The sequence below is a fragment of the Dendrobates tinctorius genome, unplaced genomic scaffold (assembly GCF_039654945.1).
Source record: "Dendrobates tinctorius isolate UK_male_01 unplaced genomic scaffold, ASM3965494v1 ptg000011l, whole genome shotgun sequence".
NCBI classification, from domain to species: Eukaryota; Metazoa; Chordata; class Amphibia; order Anura; family Dendrobatidae; genus Dendrobates; species Dendrobates tinctorius.
In genome coordinates, this window is record NW_027361679.1 from 127,112,501 (window position 1) to 127,129,922 (window position 17,422).

General features: G+C 41.2%; 1 protein-coding gene across 2 annotated transcripts in view; it reads left to right on the top strand.

Moving 5' to 3' along the window:
* Positions 1 to 16,760, top strand: part of TLE2 (TLE family member 2, transcriptional corepressor) — a 64,047-nt gene extending 47,287 nt beyond the window's left edge. For both annotated transcript variants that reach the window (XM_073547453.1, XM_073547445.1), the window contains exons 9-21: positions 293 to 309; positions 1,082 to 1,186; positions 1,367 to 1,411; positions 1,499 to 1,654; positions 1,785 to 1,923; positions 2,011 to 2,174; positions 2,341 to 2,411; positions 3,209 to 3,458; positions 3,601 to 3,848; positions 5,139 to 5,286; positions 5,447 to 5,597; positions 10,799 to 10,875; positions 16,494 to 16,760. In XM_073547453.1, coding sequence (XP_073403554.1) covers positions 293 to 309; positions 1,082 to 1,186; positions 1,367 to 1,411; positions 1,499 to 1,654; positions 1,785 to 1,923; positions 2,011 to 2,174; positions 2,341 to 2,411; positions 3,209 to 3,458; positions 3,601 to 3,848; positions 5,139 to 5,286; positions 5,447 to 5,597; positions 10,799 to 10,875; positions 16,494 to 16,601 — 1,679 coding nt within the window. In that variant the 3' untranslated portion in view covers positions 16,602 to 16,760. The remainder of the gene's footprint in view (positions 1 to 292; positions 310 to 1,081; positions 1,187 to 1,366; positions 1,412 to 1,498; positions 1,655 to 1,784; positions 1,924 to 2,010; positions 2,175 to 2,340; positions 2,412 to 3,208; positions 3,459 to 3,600; positions 3,849 to 5,138; positions 5,287 to 5,446; positions 5,598 to 10,798; positions 10,876 to 16,493) is intronic.
* The last annotated feature ends 662 nt before the right edge of the window (positions 16,761 to 17,422 follow it).

Genomic DNA, 17,422 nt, shown 5'->3' on the forward strand with positions numbered 1-17,422 from the left:
TTGCAAAAAATGATTTTGCAAGGAAAACCAAATTAAAGAGGAACTTGAGGCGCACCGGGAAATCTACATTTTGTTTTCCCTTTTGAGTGTGAGATGACGGCTGCTACTTTATTTTACTGAGGGGGACATTTGCAGGGCTGAGGGGGTTGTCTGCAGGAGAAATTGGGAGATCTCGATCTGTAAGGAACAGTGAGATTTCTCAGTGGGAAAGAAAGATGATAAATTAATAATCTTGACAAAAATTAACCCCATCTTTCCCTTTTTCTCCTCTCATGCGTTTCCATGGCGACAGACAGAGACCCAGGGCCTGTAAGTAGAATGCTGTACTGTGTGGGCTTTTTGTGTATGGAGGGGACGTGGAGAATATTGTCTTCCTTCGATCTAAATTCCTGCTCCTGAATTTTAGGCTTCTGATTAAGCTGTAACTGTGTAAGACCTTGGGTCTTGGTGGAAATCGATGCTAATTCTGAATAACCCAATACACAGATCAGCAGCCCTTTATGGGCTTCGTCCCCAGATCCCATACTTGGGGGATTGTATTCCAGTTTCTCTCATCCAGTCTACTAGTCACGTTCACGGGCATCTGTCACCGAAATGCTGGTTTTCTATGTTTAGAGCAGTTCTTTACAAATGATATAATGATCAATTGCACCATGTTGAGGGTCTTTTTTTATTTGCGTTTCAGACCTTGAATTGGGGGTCTGAACCCTGTGCAGCCCTCTTGGCATTTAGAGAAAGAGTTGCTTATTCACACATCAGTGACTTTTTTTTTTTTCTTCCTGACTACTCTGTCCAAAAAAATATACACGGACAAGAGGGCAGACCCATATATTATAGGGATGAGTTCTAGATGTGAAAATGTGAATACAACTCATTCATTAAAAAAAAAAAAATTCCCTTCAGACTCCTATTAGTATCTTCTAATATGACAGATGCTCTTTCAGAAAATGGCTACATTGCCACAGGTAAATGTGATTGGGCTGCTTAGAGTAGTAAATGTTCTGGGTGAAGACCCAGGACTTATTGTTATGCTTGCTTTCCTGCCTTTTCTACGCTGTTGAATCCATTTATTCCTTAACAGAGCTGTGTAACTCTTCCAAATGGGGAGCGTGTGCGGGCTTTAACAGATTACCTGACCGGCAGCAAAAAACGCAAAACTGAGGAAAAAGACTTTGGAACGGATTACGTAAGTCTTGGTTGTATGTTACTCTGATCTTTACAGCATCATAGGCGCTGAATGCTTGCGCTGGTAAGCGGATAGAAAGTCATGCCATGAGCAGAAGTCAAACTAGCGTGTTCCCAAAGCCGCACACTGTCACTTTTCAAGTCTTCTATCAAACCTTCATCTCCGCTGTACTTCTTGCAGGGTAGTGATGCTGACCGCAGTGAAGACAATCTTGTGGTGGATGAAGTAAGTTCATTTTTTTTTTTTTTTAAAAGCTATGCTTCATGAAAGCAAATGGTAGAAGCTACAATAAGTGCGATTTTGTCTTCCCAGGATCCTGCTTCACCTCATAGCGTTCATTCCTACTCCTCACGAGAAAATGGGGTAGAGAAAACCAACCTCCAAAGAAAGGAACCACCTCCAGCAAGTCCAAACTCTATGACTTCATCCAGCAGTGTATCCCCGTCCAGGACCAAGGATCTTCCCACGGTACTTAACTTCTGACCTCGCTTGTATGAGGCGGTAGCACTTTTAGTGTTTTGCAGGGAGGCCAAAACCTACATTGTTGTAACTGATCATTTGAGTCCAATTCTGTAGATAATGTTGGTTTCTTTTATAGCAAGTAGAAAAGGCTGGGACCCCGGGCCTGAAGTCTAGCACTCCAAACTCTCAGAGTGATATGAGCACGCCTGGACCTAGTGGGGCTAGTGCATCTCAGTTCCGACCTCTCTCCAGTAAACCTGCTATTGACCCTCTAGGTGAGCATAGGTTTTGGTGGAGAAGATCAAAGTCATCCTCCTCTTGCCTTGTATCCAACGTAATCTGTATCTAAAATTCTTTCACAGCCTTGGGACTTCGGGCCCCCTTGGGAACACAGGCTGGCTATCCAGCTGCGTTTAGTATTGCTCATCCTAATGCTGAGGGAGCCGGAGCCTATGCTAGTCTTCACATCATGTCTCCACAGATCAATGGGGCCGCTGCTGCAGGAACTTATGGAAGATCCTCTTTAGTAAGTGGCTGCATTATTTTCACTTGTACATTTGATTTCAGTCCTTCACATTTGTTCATATACTGGTCTTGCATCGCATGGTGAGGTGGCTTTGCCTCCTCACTTTGGGACACAGAATAATTGGTAGATGTAGTATTACTCACTAATGTTATATTACCCCTTCTAGGTTGGTTATGACCCTCACGCACACATGCGGAGTTTGGGGGCTGCGATTCCAGGAGCTACAACTGGAAAGCCGTGAGTTTTTTTTTTTTCTTTTTTCACCATATATTCCTTATTTTCTCTTAGTTGTAACTTGCTTGGGCAAAATAGTTAATCCTCTTGCAAGCAGGTGAATAAATGAAAATGGCTTGTATGATTGATTTTATAGATACGGTATAGTCAATTTGTTCATTGAGTACTTTGGAGCTATTGGATAATTCATGAGAAATAAGGACATGGCATTCCATCCAGAATGTTTGTACTATTGTACTATACTCGCATCAGCTTAGCTACATGCTATTCTGGATTCAGCGTGTTGAATACACATTTCTGCATTGTGTGGGCAGGCTAATGACTAGGTCTAGACGAGGGATGACTATACAGATGAAATTGTACAATGCATTCACACTTCTCTCTCTAGCATTACCTTGTGTTGTGCCATATCGAACAGTTCTGGTGTGTGAGGACAGAAACATAAGCTATCGGCACCACGTATTCTAGATCAATAATGCTTTTAAGAAACCACAGTTTACTTTTAATGCTGAACTAAGTGACCCACAACCACAGACGCTTAACAGACATTGGCCTATTTGCTCCTCACTACCATAAGTTGGGCTTTAGTTTTGCCACATTGTGCATGCTTCAAAGGGACTTTTTGCAAATCTCATTCTATTTTGCTGACCGCATAATCATTTTGATTAGCATGTTTAACAACCTTACGGCATAATATCGTATCTAAAGAATCAATTTGTAGAATTTTTTTTTTTTTTTTCCATATTCTTAGCAGACATGCATCATTTTCTGCTTTTCCACTCTCTTTTCCCTTCTTGCAGAGCCTATTCCTTTCATGTCAGTGCAGATGGGCAGATGCAGCCTGTCCCCTTTCCACCAGATGCTCTAATAGGTTCTGGAATCCCCCGTCACGCTCGCCAACTGCATACATTAAGCCACGGTGAAGTGGTCTGTGCTGTGACTATAAGCAACTCCACACGTCATGTCTACACTGGAGGCAAAGGTTGTGTTAAAGTGTGGGATGTTGGGCAACCAGGCACAAAGACTCCCGTGGCACAACTTGATTGCTTGGTAAGGCTGTCTACTATGTTGCACAAGTTTCTAAAATGTTCAGTTTACTTTAGACCTTGACCTTACTGTAAAGGGCTGCAATTTTTTGGATACAATGTTCTCTCTACCTAACTTGTGAAATTTTGGCTTTACTCCTGTACAGAATCGTGATAACTACATCCGCTCCTGTAAACTCCTTCCAGACGGTCGCAGCCTTATTGTTGGTGGCGAGGCCAGCACTTTGTCTATATGGGACTTGGCATCACCCACTCCAAGGATAAAAGCGGAGCTCACCTCTTCTGCTCCTGCTTGCTATGCCCTTGCCATTAGCCCAGATGCCAAAGTCTGTTTCTCCTGCTGCTCTGATGGCAATATTGTAGTGTGGGACTTGCAGAACCAGACGCTTGTCAGGTATGTCACACAAATCCAGACTCACGGCTCTTTAATTTCTGCATTATACATAGATCTGAGCAGGTCTAGCTACTTGCGTTGATTGGTTACCTGAAAGCTTAAGAATTGCTACACTTGAGTAAAAGTTAAGAAAAAATCAATAGCTTGACAATTTTGTCACTATTTTTCTAGTGCATTCATTTTCAGCACATTCTCCTCCTTAAGGCTGTGTGCCCACGTAGCGATTTTTAAGCGTTTTTGCCGCGATTTTCGGCGCGAAAACGTTTAAAAATCGTGTACAGAACGCACCCCATGCATTCCTATGGCATTCCGCACATGCTGTGCTAATGCTGCGCTTTTTTCCACGGCGGAATCGCATTGCGGAAAAAATTGCAGCATGCTCATTCTTTTGTGCGGAATCGCAAAGAATTGCCGCGATTCCGCACCCATAGGAATGCATGAGAATCGCTTACTTCCCGCATGTGGCTATGCCCACCATGCGGGAAGTTAAGCGTCTCATGTGCGGTTGGTACCCACGGTGTGTAGGAGAGGAGACTGTCCTCCAGGCCCTGGGTACCATACCCCTGTAATAAAAAGAATAAAAAAATCGGTGTATATTTACCTTCCGGCATCCCGCGCTGCCATCCCGGGCCTAAGCGTTCCCAGTAATGCCTTGCAGCAAGGCCCTGTGATGACGTAGTCTCGCGTGACCCTAGCGGGTTTTTTTTTTTTTTTTTAGCATTTTAACATTCTATCTTTTACTATTGATGCCGCATAGGCGGCCTCAATAGTAAAAACCTGGTCACACTTGTCAAACACTATGTTTGACGAGTGTAACCAACCTGTCAATCACTTTCCATGCGATGCTTAAAATCGCTTGGAAAGTGCTTGAATATCGCACGCGAAAATCGCGGCAAAATCGCGATCATAATCGCTGTGAAATCGCGCGGAAAAAAACGCACAATTTCTGGGAAGGAGTTCGGTTTTTAGTGTGCGTTTTAAAACGCTACGTGGGCACATAGCCTAAAGCAGCTTTGTCTTACGTCATATTCATGGAAAAGGTTTTTTGAATCCTTGGACACAACGCACTACATGTGCGCCAGTTTGTCATAACGCCATCTACTATGTGAGCGATTTTGCAGCAATGCATAAGTCTTGACCGTTTTCAGGTTCCGTCAGGGCTAGTTTCAGTTTTGCTGAATGGTACAAAGGTCTTGCATTATCTACAATCTAGACGAACGTAGATCTGCAATTTAAGGCTGTGACTAGTCCATAAAATATTACATTTGTCTGATCTTGGCTTTACATTAGGCAATTTCAAGGACACACAGATGGTGCCAGCTGCATAGATATTTCTCACGATGGTACCAAACTATGGACTGGTGGCCTGGACAATACAGTTCGTTGTTGGGACCTGAGAGAAGGCAGACAGCTCCAGCAGCATGACTTCAACTCTCAGGTACTGCATGGAGTTAATGCAAATGGATCATTAGAAACCTCGTGGTGAAGCGCCTTATGTGAACACTGTGTTAAAGTGGAGCTGGATTTTTAGTTTCATGTTCTTCTTAACTGCGATTTTGATATATGTAAACGTTATTTTTTTTTTTCTTGACATACAGATCTTTTCCTTGGGATACTGCCCTACAGGCGAGTGGCTGGCTGTTGGGATGGAGAGCAGCAATGTTGAAGTGTTACATGTTTCTAAACCTGATAAGTACCAGCTGCATCTTCATGAAAGTTGTGTCCTGTCTCTGCAGTTTGCTTCCTGTGGTAAGTACTTGATTAAAAAAAAAAGGATGTAAATTAAAAAAAAAAAATATTCACAGAAAAAAATGCAGCTATACTTGCCAACACAGATGCACAAGACACAACAGGTCCCCATGGTAAAAGTGGGGGCTGCACAATTGCAAAATGCTAGTGAAACAACTTGTTACAAACATCAGGGGGTGGGCTGGTACGCAAAAACAGGAGAAATCCAGCACTCTTGCATGTTCAGGAGATGAATAAAATCACTTGTTTTATTTTCAAAGAAAAAATATTGAAAAATCCAGCACAGGTGGTTGTATAGGGCGCCATTCACATCATTACATGAGATTCACCTCTGTCGATAGAACAGCCAACCTCCAACGCCCCTACTGTTACATCAGGTGGGCCTTCTGGTACACTCCACAGGACAGAGACCCCAAATGCCCAGCCTGCACCCTGCATAATGGAAAAATGTGCAACAAAAAGATGTATATAATGCATGAGGTATTGGTTGATATTTTGGCCGGAATATACAGCTACACACGTCAAGGATCCTCATTGTCTTGCAAGTCCCTACACTGCATCCTGTTGTACATTTGTGCTGTGGCCTATTGTTGGTAAGTAGCGCTGCTGTTTTAGCTCCTTTCCACGAAAACTTGCCTTCAGCTGAGTATGCATCTTAATGCAAAGGTCGGGGTAAAAGGTTTGCTGGGCACTCACATTAGGTTGACAGTTAATCTATGTACTGTATGGGACACTAGATGGTCACCAGACATGTGCTCGAATGATATAATTTGTCTCGTAGTAAAATTCTAGATTTATAAATATATATACAGTACAGACCAAAAGTTTGGACACACCTTCTCATTCAAAGAGTTTTCTTTATTTTCATGACTATGAAAATTGTAGATTCACTCTGAAGGCATCAAAACTATGAATTAGCACATGTGGAATTATATAATTAACAAAAAAGTGTGAAACAACTAAAAATGTCTTAGATTCTAGGTTCTTCAAAGTAGCCACCTTTTGCTTTGATTACTGTTTTGCACACCCTTGGCATTCTCTTGATGAGCTTCAAGAGGTAGTCACTGGAAATGGTCTTCCAACAGTCTTGAAGGAGTTCCCAGAGATGCTTAGCACTTGTTGGCCCTTTTGCCTTCACTCTACGGTCCAGCTCACCCCAAACCATCTCGATTGGGTTCAGGTCTGGTGACTGTGGAGGCCAGGTCATCTGGCGTAGCACCCCATCACTCTCCTTCTTGGTCAAATAGCCCTTATACAGCCTGGAGGTGTGTTTGGGGTCATTGTCCTGTTGAAAAATAAATGATGTTCCAACTAAACGCAAACCGGATGCAATAGCATGCCGCTGCAAGATGCTGTGGTAGCCATGCTGGTTCAGTATGCCTTCAATTTTGAATAAATCCCCAATAGTGTCACCAGCAAAGCACCCTCACACCACCTCCTCCTTGCTTCACGGTGGGAACCAGGCATGTAGAGTCCATCCGTTCACCTTTTCTGCGTCGCACAAAGACACGGTCGTTGGAACCAAAAATCTCAAATTTGGAGTCGTCAGACCAAAGCACAGATTTCCACTGGTCTAATGTCCATTTCTTGTGTTCTTTAGCCCAAACAAGTCTCTTCTGCTTGTTGCCTGTCCTTAGCAGTGGTTTCCTAGCAGCTATTTTACCATGAAGGCCTGCTGCACAAAGTCTCCTCTTAATAGTTGTTGTAGAGATGTGTCTGCTGCTAGAACTCTGTGTGGCATTGACCTGGTCTCTAATCTGAGCTGCTGTTAACCTGCGATTTCTGAGGCTGGTGACTCGGATGAACTTATCCTCCACAGCCTAGGTGACTCTTGGCCTTCCTTTCCTGGGGCGGTCCTCATGTGAGCCAGTTTTTGTAGTGCTTGATGGTTTTTGCCACTGCACTTAGGGTCACTTTCAAAGTTTTTCCAATTTTTTTGGACTGACTGACCTTCATTTCTTAAAGTAATGATGGCCACTCGTTTTTCTTTACTGCTTTTTTTCTTGCCATAATACAAATTATAGTTTTGATGCCTTCAGAGTGAATCTACAAATTTCATAGTCAAGAAAATTCTTTGAATGAGGTGTGTCCAAACTTTTGGTCTGTAGTGTGTGTGTGTGTGTGTGTATGTATATGTTATGTATATATATAATTTTTTTTTTTTTTTTTTCAAAGCAGCTTAATTGGCAGGACCAAATAAACATTAGTTTTGCCAAAGCATGTGTCCAGTAGGGACTGTGGGGGTAATGGAGGGGACTGATTATATTATGAGAGAGATAGAGATATATATATATATATATATATATATATATATATATATATATATATATATATATATATATATATATATATATATATATATATATATATGTATATGTATATGTATATGTAATTTTATAGTGATCTACTATAAACACATTTATGTTATATGGCATTGATGGCGAACCTTTTAGAGACAGAGTGCTCAAACTGCAATCCAGAGCCCACTTATTTTTCACAAAGTGCCCTGAATACTGAGGTTTTAGATTAGAAAGACCACTCATACATTAGCGTGCTATAGAGTCATTGTCAAAGAGCTTGTAAGCGCTGCACTCCAAGCCTAAGATACTAGTCACCAATTGTAGTGAAGGTCTGTTCTTGAGAATGGAGCGGATTTTTAATCGCAAGTAAAATTGCAAAGTTGTTTGTTTTTTCAACCTCTTTGCAACTGTAACCCTTTGTCATGAGGAGAACAAGCCCTTTAAGGCAGGGCTATCAAACTCAAATACACAGAGGGCCAAAGTTAAAAGCTTGCAGAAAGTTGCAGGCCAACCTTGATATTTGTTTAAAAAAAAAAAAAAAAAAAAAAGTCTGCAATTGAGGAAGTTTTTCCTTATCAAATAAAACGATTAAGTTTTGGAATTATAGTGGAATAATATAATATGTTATGTAGCAGCAGTAAAAAGCATATGGCCCAATGGCATAATTTAAATATGTAATAACAAAGGATAAAAACCTTGAATAAAAAAAGTAATAAAGTATGATGCAAACAAAAGTGCTCCCAGTTTGATACCCCCACTGTGAACTCTTCCACAGCCATAGTATGGTGACCCCATCACAGTACGATTCTCCAACGGTAATCACAACACAGCCCTTCATACAGTTTAACAGGCACATAAAGTCCACCATAAAGTAAAATGGCTCCACATAGATCTCCGTAAGGTATAATGGCTCCACATAGTGCACCATGCAGTATTATGGCCCCACACGATGCTCCGTACTATAAAATGGCCCCACATAGTGCTCCATACTGTATAATGGGCCCACACAATGCTCCATACTGTATAATAGCCCCACATGATGCTCCATACAGTATAATGGCCTCACATTAAAAAATATAAATACCGTATATACTTTTGTATAGGTCGACCCGAGTATAAGCCAAGGCACCTAATTTTGACACGAAAAACTGGGAAAATGTATTGACTCAAGTATAAGCCGGGTATGCAATGTCCACTAATCCCTATCCTTGTATGCATGGTTCCTTATGCCCATCTCTGTCTGCATGGCTCCTCATCTCTATCCTTGTATGTATGGCTCCTCATCACTATCTTTGTCTGCATGGCTCCTTATCCTCGTCCTGGTATGTATGGTTCCTCATCCGTATCCTTGTATGCATGTCTTCTCATTTCTATCCTTGTCTGCATGACTCCTTATCCCCGTCCTGGTATGCATGGCTCTTCATCTCTATCCTTGTATGCATGGCTCCTCATCACTATCCTTGTCTGCATGGCTCCTTATCCCCGTCTTTGTATGCATGGTTCCTCATCCATATCCTTGTATGCATGGCTCATCATCACTATCCTTGTCTGCATGGATCCTTATCCCAATCCTTGTCTGCATGGCTCCTTATCCCAATCCCTGTCTGCATGGCTCCTTATCCCAATCCCTGTCTGCATGGCTCCTTATCCCAATCCCTGTCTGCATGGCTCCTTATCCCCTTCCCTGTCTGCATGGCTCCTTATCCCCGTCCTTGTATGCATGATTCCTCACCCCTAACCTTGTATGTATGGCCCCCATGAGTAAAGCATTAAAAAAAAATCCTACTTACCATCCCTGCTTGCCCTCGCAGCGTCTTGTCCTGTGCCAGCAGCATATGCTGCTGATCGATCACATGTCCCCACTCATTAAGGTAATTAATATTCACCTCTCTCCACACCTCTGGGAGTGGAGAGAGTTGAATATACATTACCTTAATGAGCGGGCAGCCGTGATAGCCCGGCAGCTGCTGGAACTAGCGTCTGCAGCTGAAACTGAGTGCGCTATAAGAGAAATGAATACTCACTGCCAGTACAGTGAATATTCATTTCTCTTTAGCAGCGGGCACAAGAGTTAGCCACAGCAGCTGTCTCCTGCCTCCTGTGACCCATTGCTCCCCTTCCTTCGCCGTCTTCTAGTCCTGAGGAGATGACGCGTGTGCCCCCTCCTGCATGCGTGCCATAAGTACACCGCCACTGTTATATGGGGAATTCTGAAGAGACAAGTTGAGCATCATCCTCCATCCCAGGCTCTTAAGAAAGGTCGTTCTTGAAGAAGGAAAAAAGATGTTGCAATATGTTGACAACTTGTTCATTGACTAGAAGACTTGATGCTGTCCTCAAAAATCGTGACTGACATTCAAAATGCTATATGTACTAGTTTTCAATAGGGGTGTACTCATTTATGCTAAGCACTGTATGTGAGTGTATAATGTTTTATATGTGAATTGGATTGTTTTAAAAGGCCATTGTGTTCATCTACAATTCGAGCAAATATGCTCCTTTTGGGGAGTAAGCCATGAGGACTGCTGCATACAGGACATCATGGAATGGCAGGTTTTCTCTCTACTGCAGCTTGGCCAATGCTCCCAATTAGAGGTCTTAAACACTGCCAACTTGTGTACTGTGGAAAAAATGAACATTGTTTTAAAGCTCTAAAGGCCTGTCTAGCCAGGCAGAAAACTTCTGACCGTCTCCTTGGTTCCAGCACACATCATGGTTGGGAATAGAACGGTTGCTGTACTTCATAAAAGAATCAGAAACACAAAGCAGATGATCACAAAGTTTTTGCTTGGTGTCAAAATCCCCTAACCAAGGAGATCTGGCCGCTGTGAAACATAAGAATGTAGCTCAAGTACTGTAGTTCATGGAGAGGACTTATCATTGATGCTTATGTCTCATCAGGTAAATGGTTTGTAAGTACTGGCAAGGACAACTTATTAAATGCCTGGCGGACTCCGTATGGAGCCAGCATTTTCCAGGTGAGTGACCTGTAAAAGTTAATGTCTTCTGCTTTCAATAGATTGTAACAACTGTTTCAGCTCTATAGACAAGTAGAATACAAATTACAATTCCAAGTCCCTTATTATCAGGGCTTGTTGGTCATTTTCACTGCTATACCGAAAAACCTACTATAGCACCCAGGGAGGGAATTCCTAGGTTTTATATAGCAAGGAGCTGGTATTGTGTTGGACAGTACAATTAAATCTTTTATACAGTGTTTTATAAAACTTAGAGTTTGTCCAAACTGGACAATCCCTACATCTATCTGCATGCCCTACTGGGATACTTGTCTAACATTCTGGGCGAGGATACTGGGACAATCTCTACATCTGTCTGTATGCCCTACTTGTAAGTGAAGATGGCTTTATGGTGCAATGATACACTGCGCTGCTGTAGGTATAATTCAAGGAACTTTATTGGTGCCTATGCGTTTCCTGAGCTGTCCCAGCTCACTTCATCAGGGCATGGTACAAGCATGCAATGCAGGAGTTTATATACAATCCAAAGTGGGAGGAAAAAAAAGGGGGCAGGACAAGTAACTGCCACATCAGCAAGGCAATGGTATAAAATACATTAAAATAATTGTATTTTAATAGACTATATTAAAACCGCATATAATAAGAATACATACTCAAGAACAATAAAAAAGAAAATATATATATTTCTTTTGAAATAGACACGGGGGATCACGGGGTCCAATAAAAAAGTAGTTAAAACCATCCTCAAGGAGTCTAGAACACAGTTCCAAATTTGAGTGTGTATGGTGTTTTTATCCACATGACCATGGTGACTAGTGAGGAATGGGGTATGATTTTTCGGATCAATGTTAAGATCAATCTATTCTCTTCCAGAATAAAGAGTAAATCCAAAGAGATGTACCCTGAATAACGGATAAAAAAAAATGATTAAGGGCACTTATATATAAAAAAAAAAAAAATACCGATTGTAAAAAAAAAAAAAAATTATGGAATAAAGTGCAGTAGTGTTTTAATAAATATATTAAATCATAAAAACATGGTAACAATGTAAAAAATGGGGGTTGTAGTATTATAAAGAGACACTAGATGGCGCTAACACGAGCTTCAAGGAAGTGTCAGAAGCTTGAAGAGAATACTACAGTTAAAAGAGAGAGCTTTCTGTGTGAAACCAATGTGTGGAATGGAAAGATAAAACAAGATGGTCAGGCTAAACATCCCAATGGAGGGTTCAGTATGCATGGGAGGCAGGGACAAAAATCTCCAAAAAACAAAATGGACTTTTAATAAAAGACATCAGAAACAATATTTAGTCCAAAGGGTTCCAGAGATTTTAATTTGTAAATCCAGTACACCTCTTTCCTATTAAGTGTCTGGATTCGGTTTGGTGTATTGTCTGGAATCTGTTCAATGGGGTAAATAGTCAGTTTCTTGATGTCACGACCATGTATAAGGTCAAAGTGACGTGACAGACCATGCTTCTGAAAGCCAATTTTAATATGTCGGTGGGAATTTAACCGACAATGAAGTGCCTGGGTGGTACGTCCAACATAGATTTTGGGACAAGTGCATGTAATGATATAGATGACGTGTGAGGACAGACAAGTGAGGTGGTATTTGATGGGGAATTTTTCTTGAGCGATGGGATGTGAGAAAGTGATAGTCTGATGTGCAATATTGTGACAGCAACTACATTTAGAGTGATGACATTTATAGATGCCAGGAGATAAGAAATTGTTCTGCTTGTGAGAAGTTATTATTCTGTATGGTGGTCTATATTTGTGTACAGGGCAGATACATCAATGGAGATAAAACAGTAATTGTCATCCCAATATAGACCACCAAATAGGATTAAAGTGTTTTGAGAAATTTGTTAATTCCGATACTAGACTGTCTGATACTCAAAAAATGTTTTTACTGAGAGGTATGGATTTTGTTACATAACAATTTTTTTTACTTTTTTTAGGGGTTTTTTATCAGACACGTGGGACAGCCATGGGATCACGGGTCGCACCTACTTATGCAAATCCTTTTTATGGGTGTTTTTGAGGAGGATTTTATTACTAGAGTTGAATTTGCAAAAAAGCATAATGCTTTATAAAAGATATATAGGTGACCTCTTTTTAATATGGGACACATGTTTTATAAGTGCTGATCAGTTCATTTCCACCATACAGAATAATAACTGGGGACTGGAATTCACCCCTCACATCAGTAACCAAACCATGAACTTTCTAGACATTACTTTTTTTTGTCAAGAATAGTAAGATTTGCACCAAGACTTATTTTAAACAGGTAGATACAAATAGCTATGTCCATTTTAGTAGTAGCCACTACCAGAAATGGCTTTTAATATCCCTCACAACCAGTTATTATTATTATTATTATTATTATTATTATTATTTATTGTTATAGCGCCATTTATTCCATGGCGCTTTACATGTGAGGAGGGGTATACACAAAAACAAGTACAATAATCTTAAACAATACAAGTCATAACTGGTACAGGAGGAGAGAGGACCCTGCCCGCGAGGGCTCACAATCTTCAAGGGATGGGTGATAATACAGTAGGCGAGGGTAGAGCTGGTCGTGCAGCGGTTTGGTCGATCGGTGGTTACTGCAGGTTATAGGCTTGTCGGAAGAGGTGGGTCTTCAGGCTCTTTTTGAAGGTTTCGATGGTAGGTGAGAGTCTGATATGTTGTGGTAGAGAGTTCCAGAGTAGGGGTGATGCGCGAGAGAAATCTTGTATGCGATTGTGGGAAGAGGAGATAAGAGGGGAGTAAAGAAGGAGATCTTGTGAGGATCGGAGGTTGCGTGCAGGAAAGTACCGGGAGACGAGGTCACAGATGTATGGAGGAGACAAGTTGTGGATGGCTTTGTATGTCATGGTTAGGGTTTTGTAATGGAGTCTCTGGGCAATTGGGAGCCAGTGAAGGGATTGACAGAGGGTAGAAGCTGGGGAATAGCGGGGGGACAGGTGGATTAGTCGGGCAGCAGAGTTTAGAATAGATTGGAGGGGTGCGAGAGTGTTTGAGGGGAGGCCACAGAGCATGAGGTTGCAGTAGTCAATGCGAGAGATGATGAGGGCATGGACTAGGGTTTTTGCAGATTCTTGGGTGAGGAATGAACGGATGCGTGAAATATTTTTGAGTTGAAGTCTGCAGGAAGTGGAAAGGGTTTGGATATGTGGTTTGAAGGAGAGATCAGCGTCAAGGATTACTCCGAGGCAGCGAGCTTGTGGGACTGGGGAGAGTGGGCAGTCATTTACTGTAATTGATAGGTTCGTAGGGGGGGTCACGTGAGATGGGGGAAAGATCCAAAGGACAGTTCCAAAGGATACGCAAGAACTGTACTAGTGATGATGATTTTACTAGCCAGGCTAACATTTTAAAGGAGAGGTTTTTAAGTCAGAAATATCCTAGAAAATTAGTTTCTTCCACATGTGAGAATGTGTTTAAAAATTCTAATCAAGATCTTTTACTGTCCAGAAAACCCACTCCCAAACCCTCAGGTGATAAATTCTGTACCAACTTTATCACCACCTACAGTTCACAACACAAATCTATCAGGAACATCATGGAGGGTCTGTGGCATATTGTCAAGAGACCCCATTTTAAACAAAATCATTCCAGAGAAACCGGCTATAACCTTCAGGAAGGCTAAATCCTTAAACACATTGGCACCCAGCAGGCTCACTATTCCATCTCACAAGCAGAACAATTCCTTATCCCCTGGCATCTATAAATGTCATCACTCTAAATGTAGTTGCTGTCACAACATTGCACATCAGACTATCACTTTCTCACATCCCATCACTCAAGAAAAATTCCCCATCAAATACCACCTCACTTGTCTGTCCTCACACGTCATCTATATCATTACATGCACTTGTCCCAAAATCTATGTTGGACGTACCACCCAGGCACTTCATTGTCGGTTAAATTCCCACCGACATATTAAAATTGGCTTTCAGAAGCATGGTCTGTCACGTCACTTTGACCTTATACATGGTCGTGACATCAAGAAACTGACTATTTACCCCATTGAACAGATACCAGACAATACACCAAACCGAATCCAGACACTTAATAGGAAAGAGGTGTACTGGATTTACAAATTAAAATCTCTGGAACCCTTTGGACTAAATATTGTTTCTGATGTCTTTTATTAAAAGTCCATTTTGTTTTTAGGAGATTTTTGTCCCTGCCTCCCATGCATACTGAACCCTCCATTGGGATGTTTAGCCTGACCATCTTGTTTTATCCTTCCATTCCATACATTGGTTTCACACAGAAAGCTCTCTCTTTTAACTGTAGTATTCTCTTAAAGCTTCTGACACTTCCTTGTAGCTCATGTTAGCGCCATCTAGTGTCTCTTTATAATACTACAACCCCCCTTTTTTACCTTGTTACCATGTTTTTATGATTTAATATATTTAACATTAAAACACTACTGCACTTCTTTTTTTTTTTTTTTTTTTTTTTTATATCCATTATTCAGGGTACATCTCTTTGGATTTATTCTGGAAGAGAATAGATTGATCCGACAAATCATAACCCATTCCTCCCTAGTCACCATGGTCATGTGGATTAAAACACCATACACTCTCAACTTTGGAACTGTGTTCTAGACTCCTTGAGGATGGTTTTAACTACTTTTTTTATTGGACCCCGTGATCCCCCGTGTCTACTTCAAAAGAAATATATATATTTTCTTTTTTATTGTTCTTGAGTATGTATTCTTATCATATGCGGTTTTAATATATTCTATTAAAATACAATTATTTTAATGTGTTTTATACCATTGCCTTGCTGATGTGGCAGTTACTTGTCCTGCCCCCCTTTTTTTTTTCCACACTTTGGATTGTATATAAACTCCTGCATTGCATGCTTGTACCATGCCCTGATGAAGTGAGCTGGGACAGCTCAGGAAACGCGTAGGCACCAATAAATTTCCTTGAATTATACCTACAGCAGCGCAGTGTATCATTGCACCTTAAAGCCATCTTCTATGGACCCTGTGCAGATTGCAGCAGCTGTTTCATGCGTTTGTAGGTGTTAGGGTTGTGAAACTTCAGTCTTATCAGGTGTGTTTTAAAGGTTTCACACAGTGGATGTGCCCTGTTTTGTTTCTTGTATGCCGTACTGGGATACATATCCAACATCTTGGGGGAAGATACTGGGACAATCCCTACATCTGTCTGTATGCCCTACTGGGATACATGTGTAACATTCTGGGAGAAGGTACTTGGAACCCTCATTCTCAAGGCTAGAGTAAGATCCTCAAACGCCGGGTGTGGTGCACCCATGTCATACATGGTCAACTGCGTAATACCACATTTCTTTTAAAGAAAGTGAGCGGCTGCACAAATCTTCCCAGGTTATATCAGAGAGACTAGGCCCACAGTTCACCATGAATCTTAAGAGCATTTCACTTTCCACCCTCACATGTAAAACGTCTAGTAATGGCAGTAAAATATATAGGATTACTTGTCGCCATCTGTGCCCATGTTGGTACACCGAAGAATAGGATTAAACATCTGATTCTAGGTGTACACTAAACATTTAGGTTTTCCTGTGTGGATGTGTCATGCTTCTCTTACAATTTTAATTTATTTGCAGTCAAAAGAGTCTTCATCTGTTCTGAGCTGTGATGTTTCCACTGATGACCAGTTCATTGTCACAGGATCTGGTGACAAGAAAGCCACAGTCTACGAGGTTATCTACTGATGGCCTCACTTTTTTTTTTTTTTTTCCTCCCTGGGTTCCCCTTCTACTGCACGGACCCACAAAGGGTGATCATCTGTCCTTTGGGTTAGTTCTGTTTTTAGGTGTATATTTTATCAGTATTGGCCAGCTTGTATTTAATAATAAAACTGGAGAAAATAATGGTCAAGTGTCTTCTCATTTTGTAAGAAATTGTCATCTAACCATCCTAAATATGTCTCAATATATTTCCACCAGTACAGCTATTGAAGTAAATTGCCCCAAAGTTAGAAAATTTGCAATGTCATCTCATAAGACTCCATTAAACCTAATTCATCCATAATTCAGTGTTTTTAGGACAAACATTTCTATAGATGCAGGATGTGGACAATTATATTGTGTAGGGAAACCGCATATTTATGTAAATGTCTTGCTATCCTTTTAGTGCTTGACGCTCCAGTGGGCAGTAAGTAGCAGAGCTTTTGTCCCTACAGCAGCCAGTCAATACCCATCAATGACTGTGAATGTACACACTGGTGGGTCCACGGGAGCCTATTCTTCAAGCATCAGATTGTGGGCTCTTTCAGAAGGAGATCTTTCTGCCAAGAGAGAACTTGCAAGGCCTTACTAGGTCTTATCTGGCTCCGTATTCTATATGGCTAACGTCTGATGCAGCCGATGGCTGTTTTCATTGAGAATTGGAAACATGTTCTAGTTGCCCTCCATAGAAATTAAGTGTGGCACTGCATTGGGGGATCATTCAAGTCTGTGATTTATGTATAGTGTATACACTAGGAAAGCTTATCTAAAATTATGCCCATACGGTTACGTTAATCCAAGTGTCT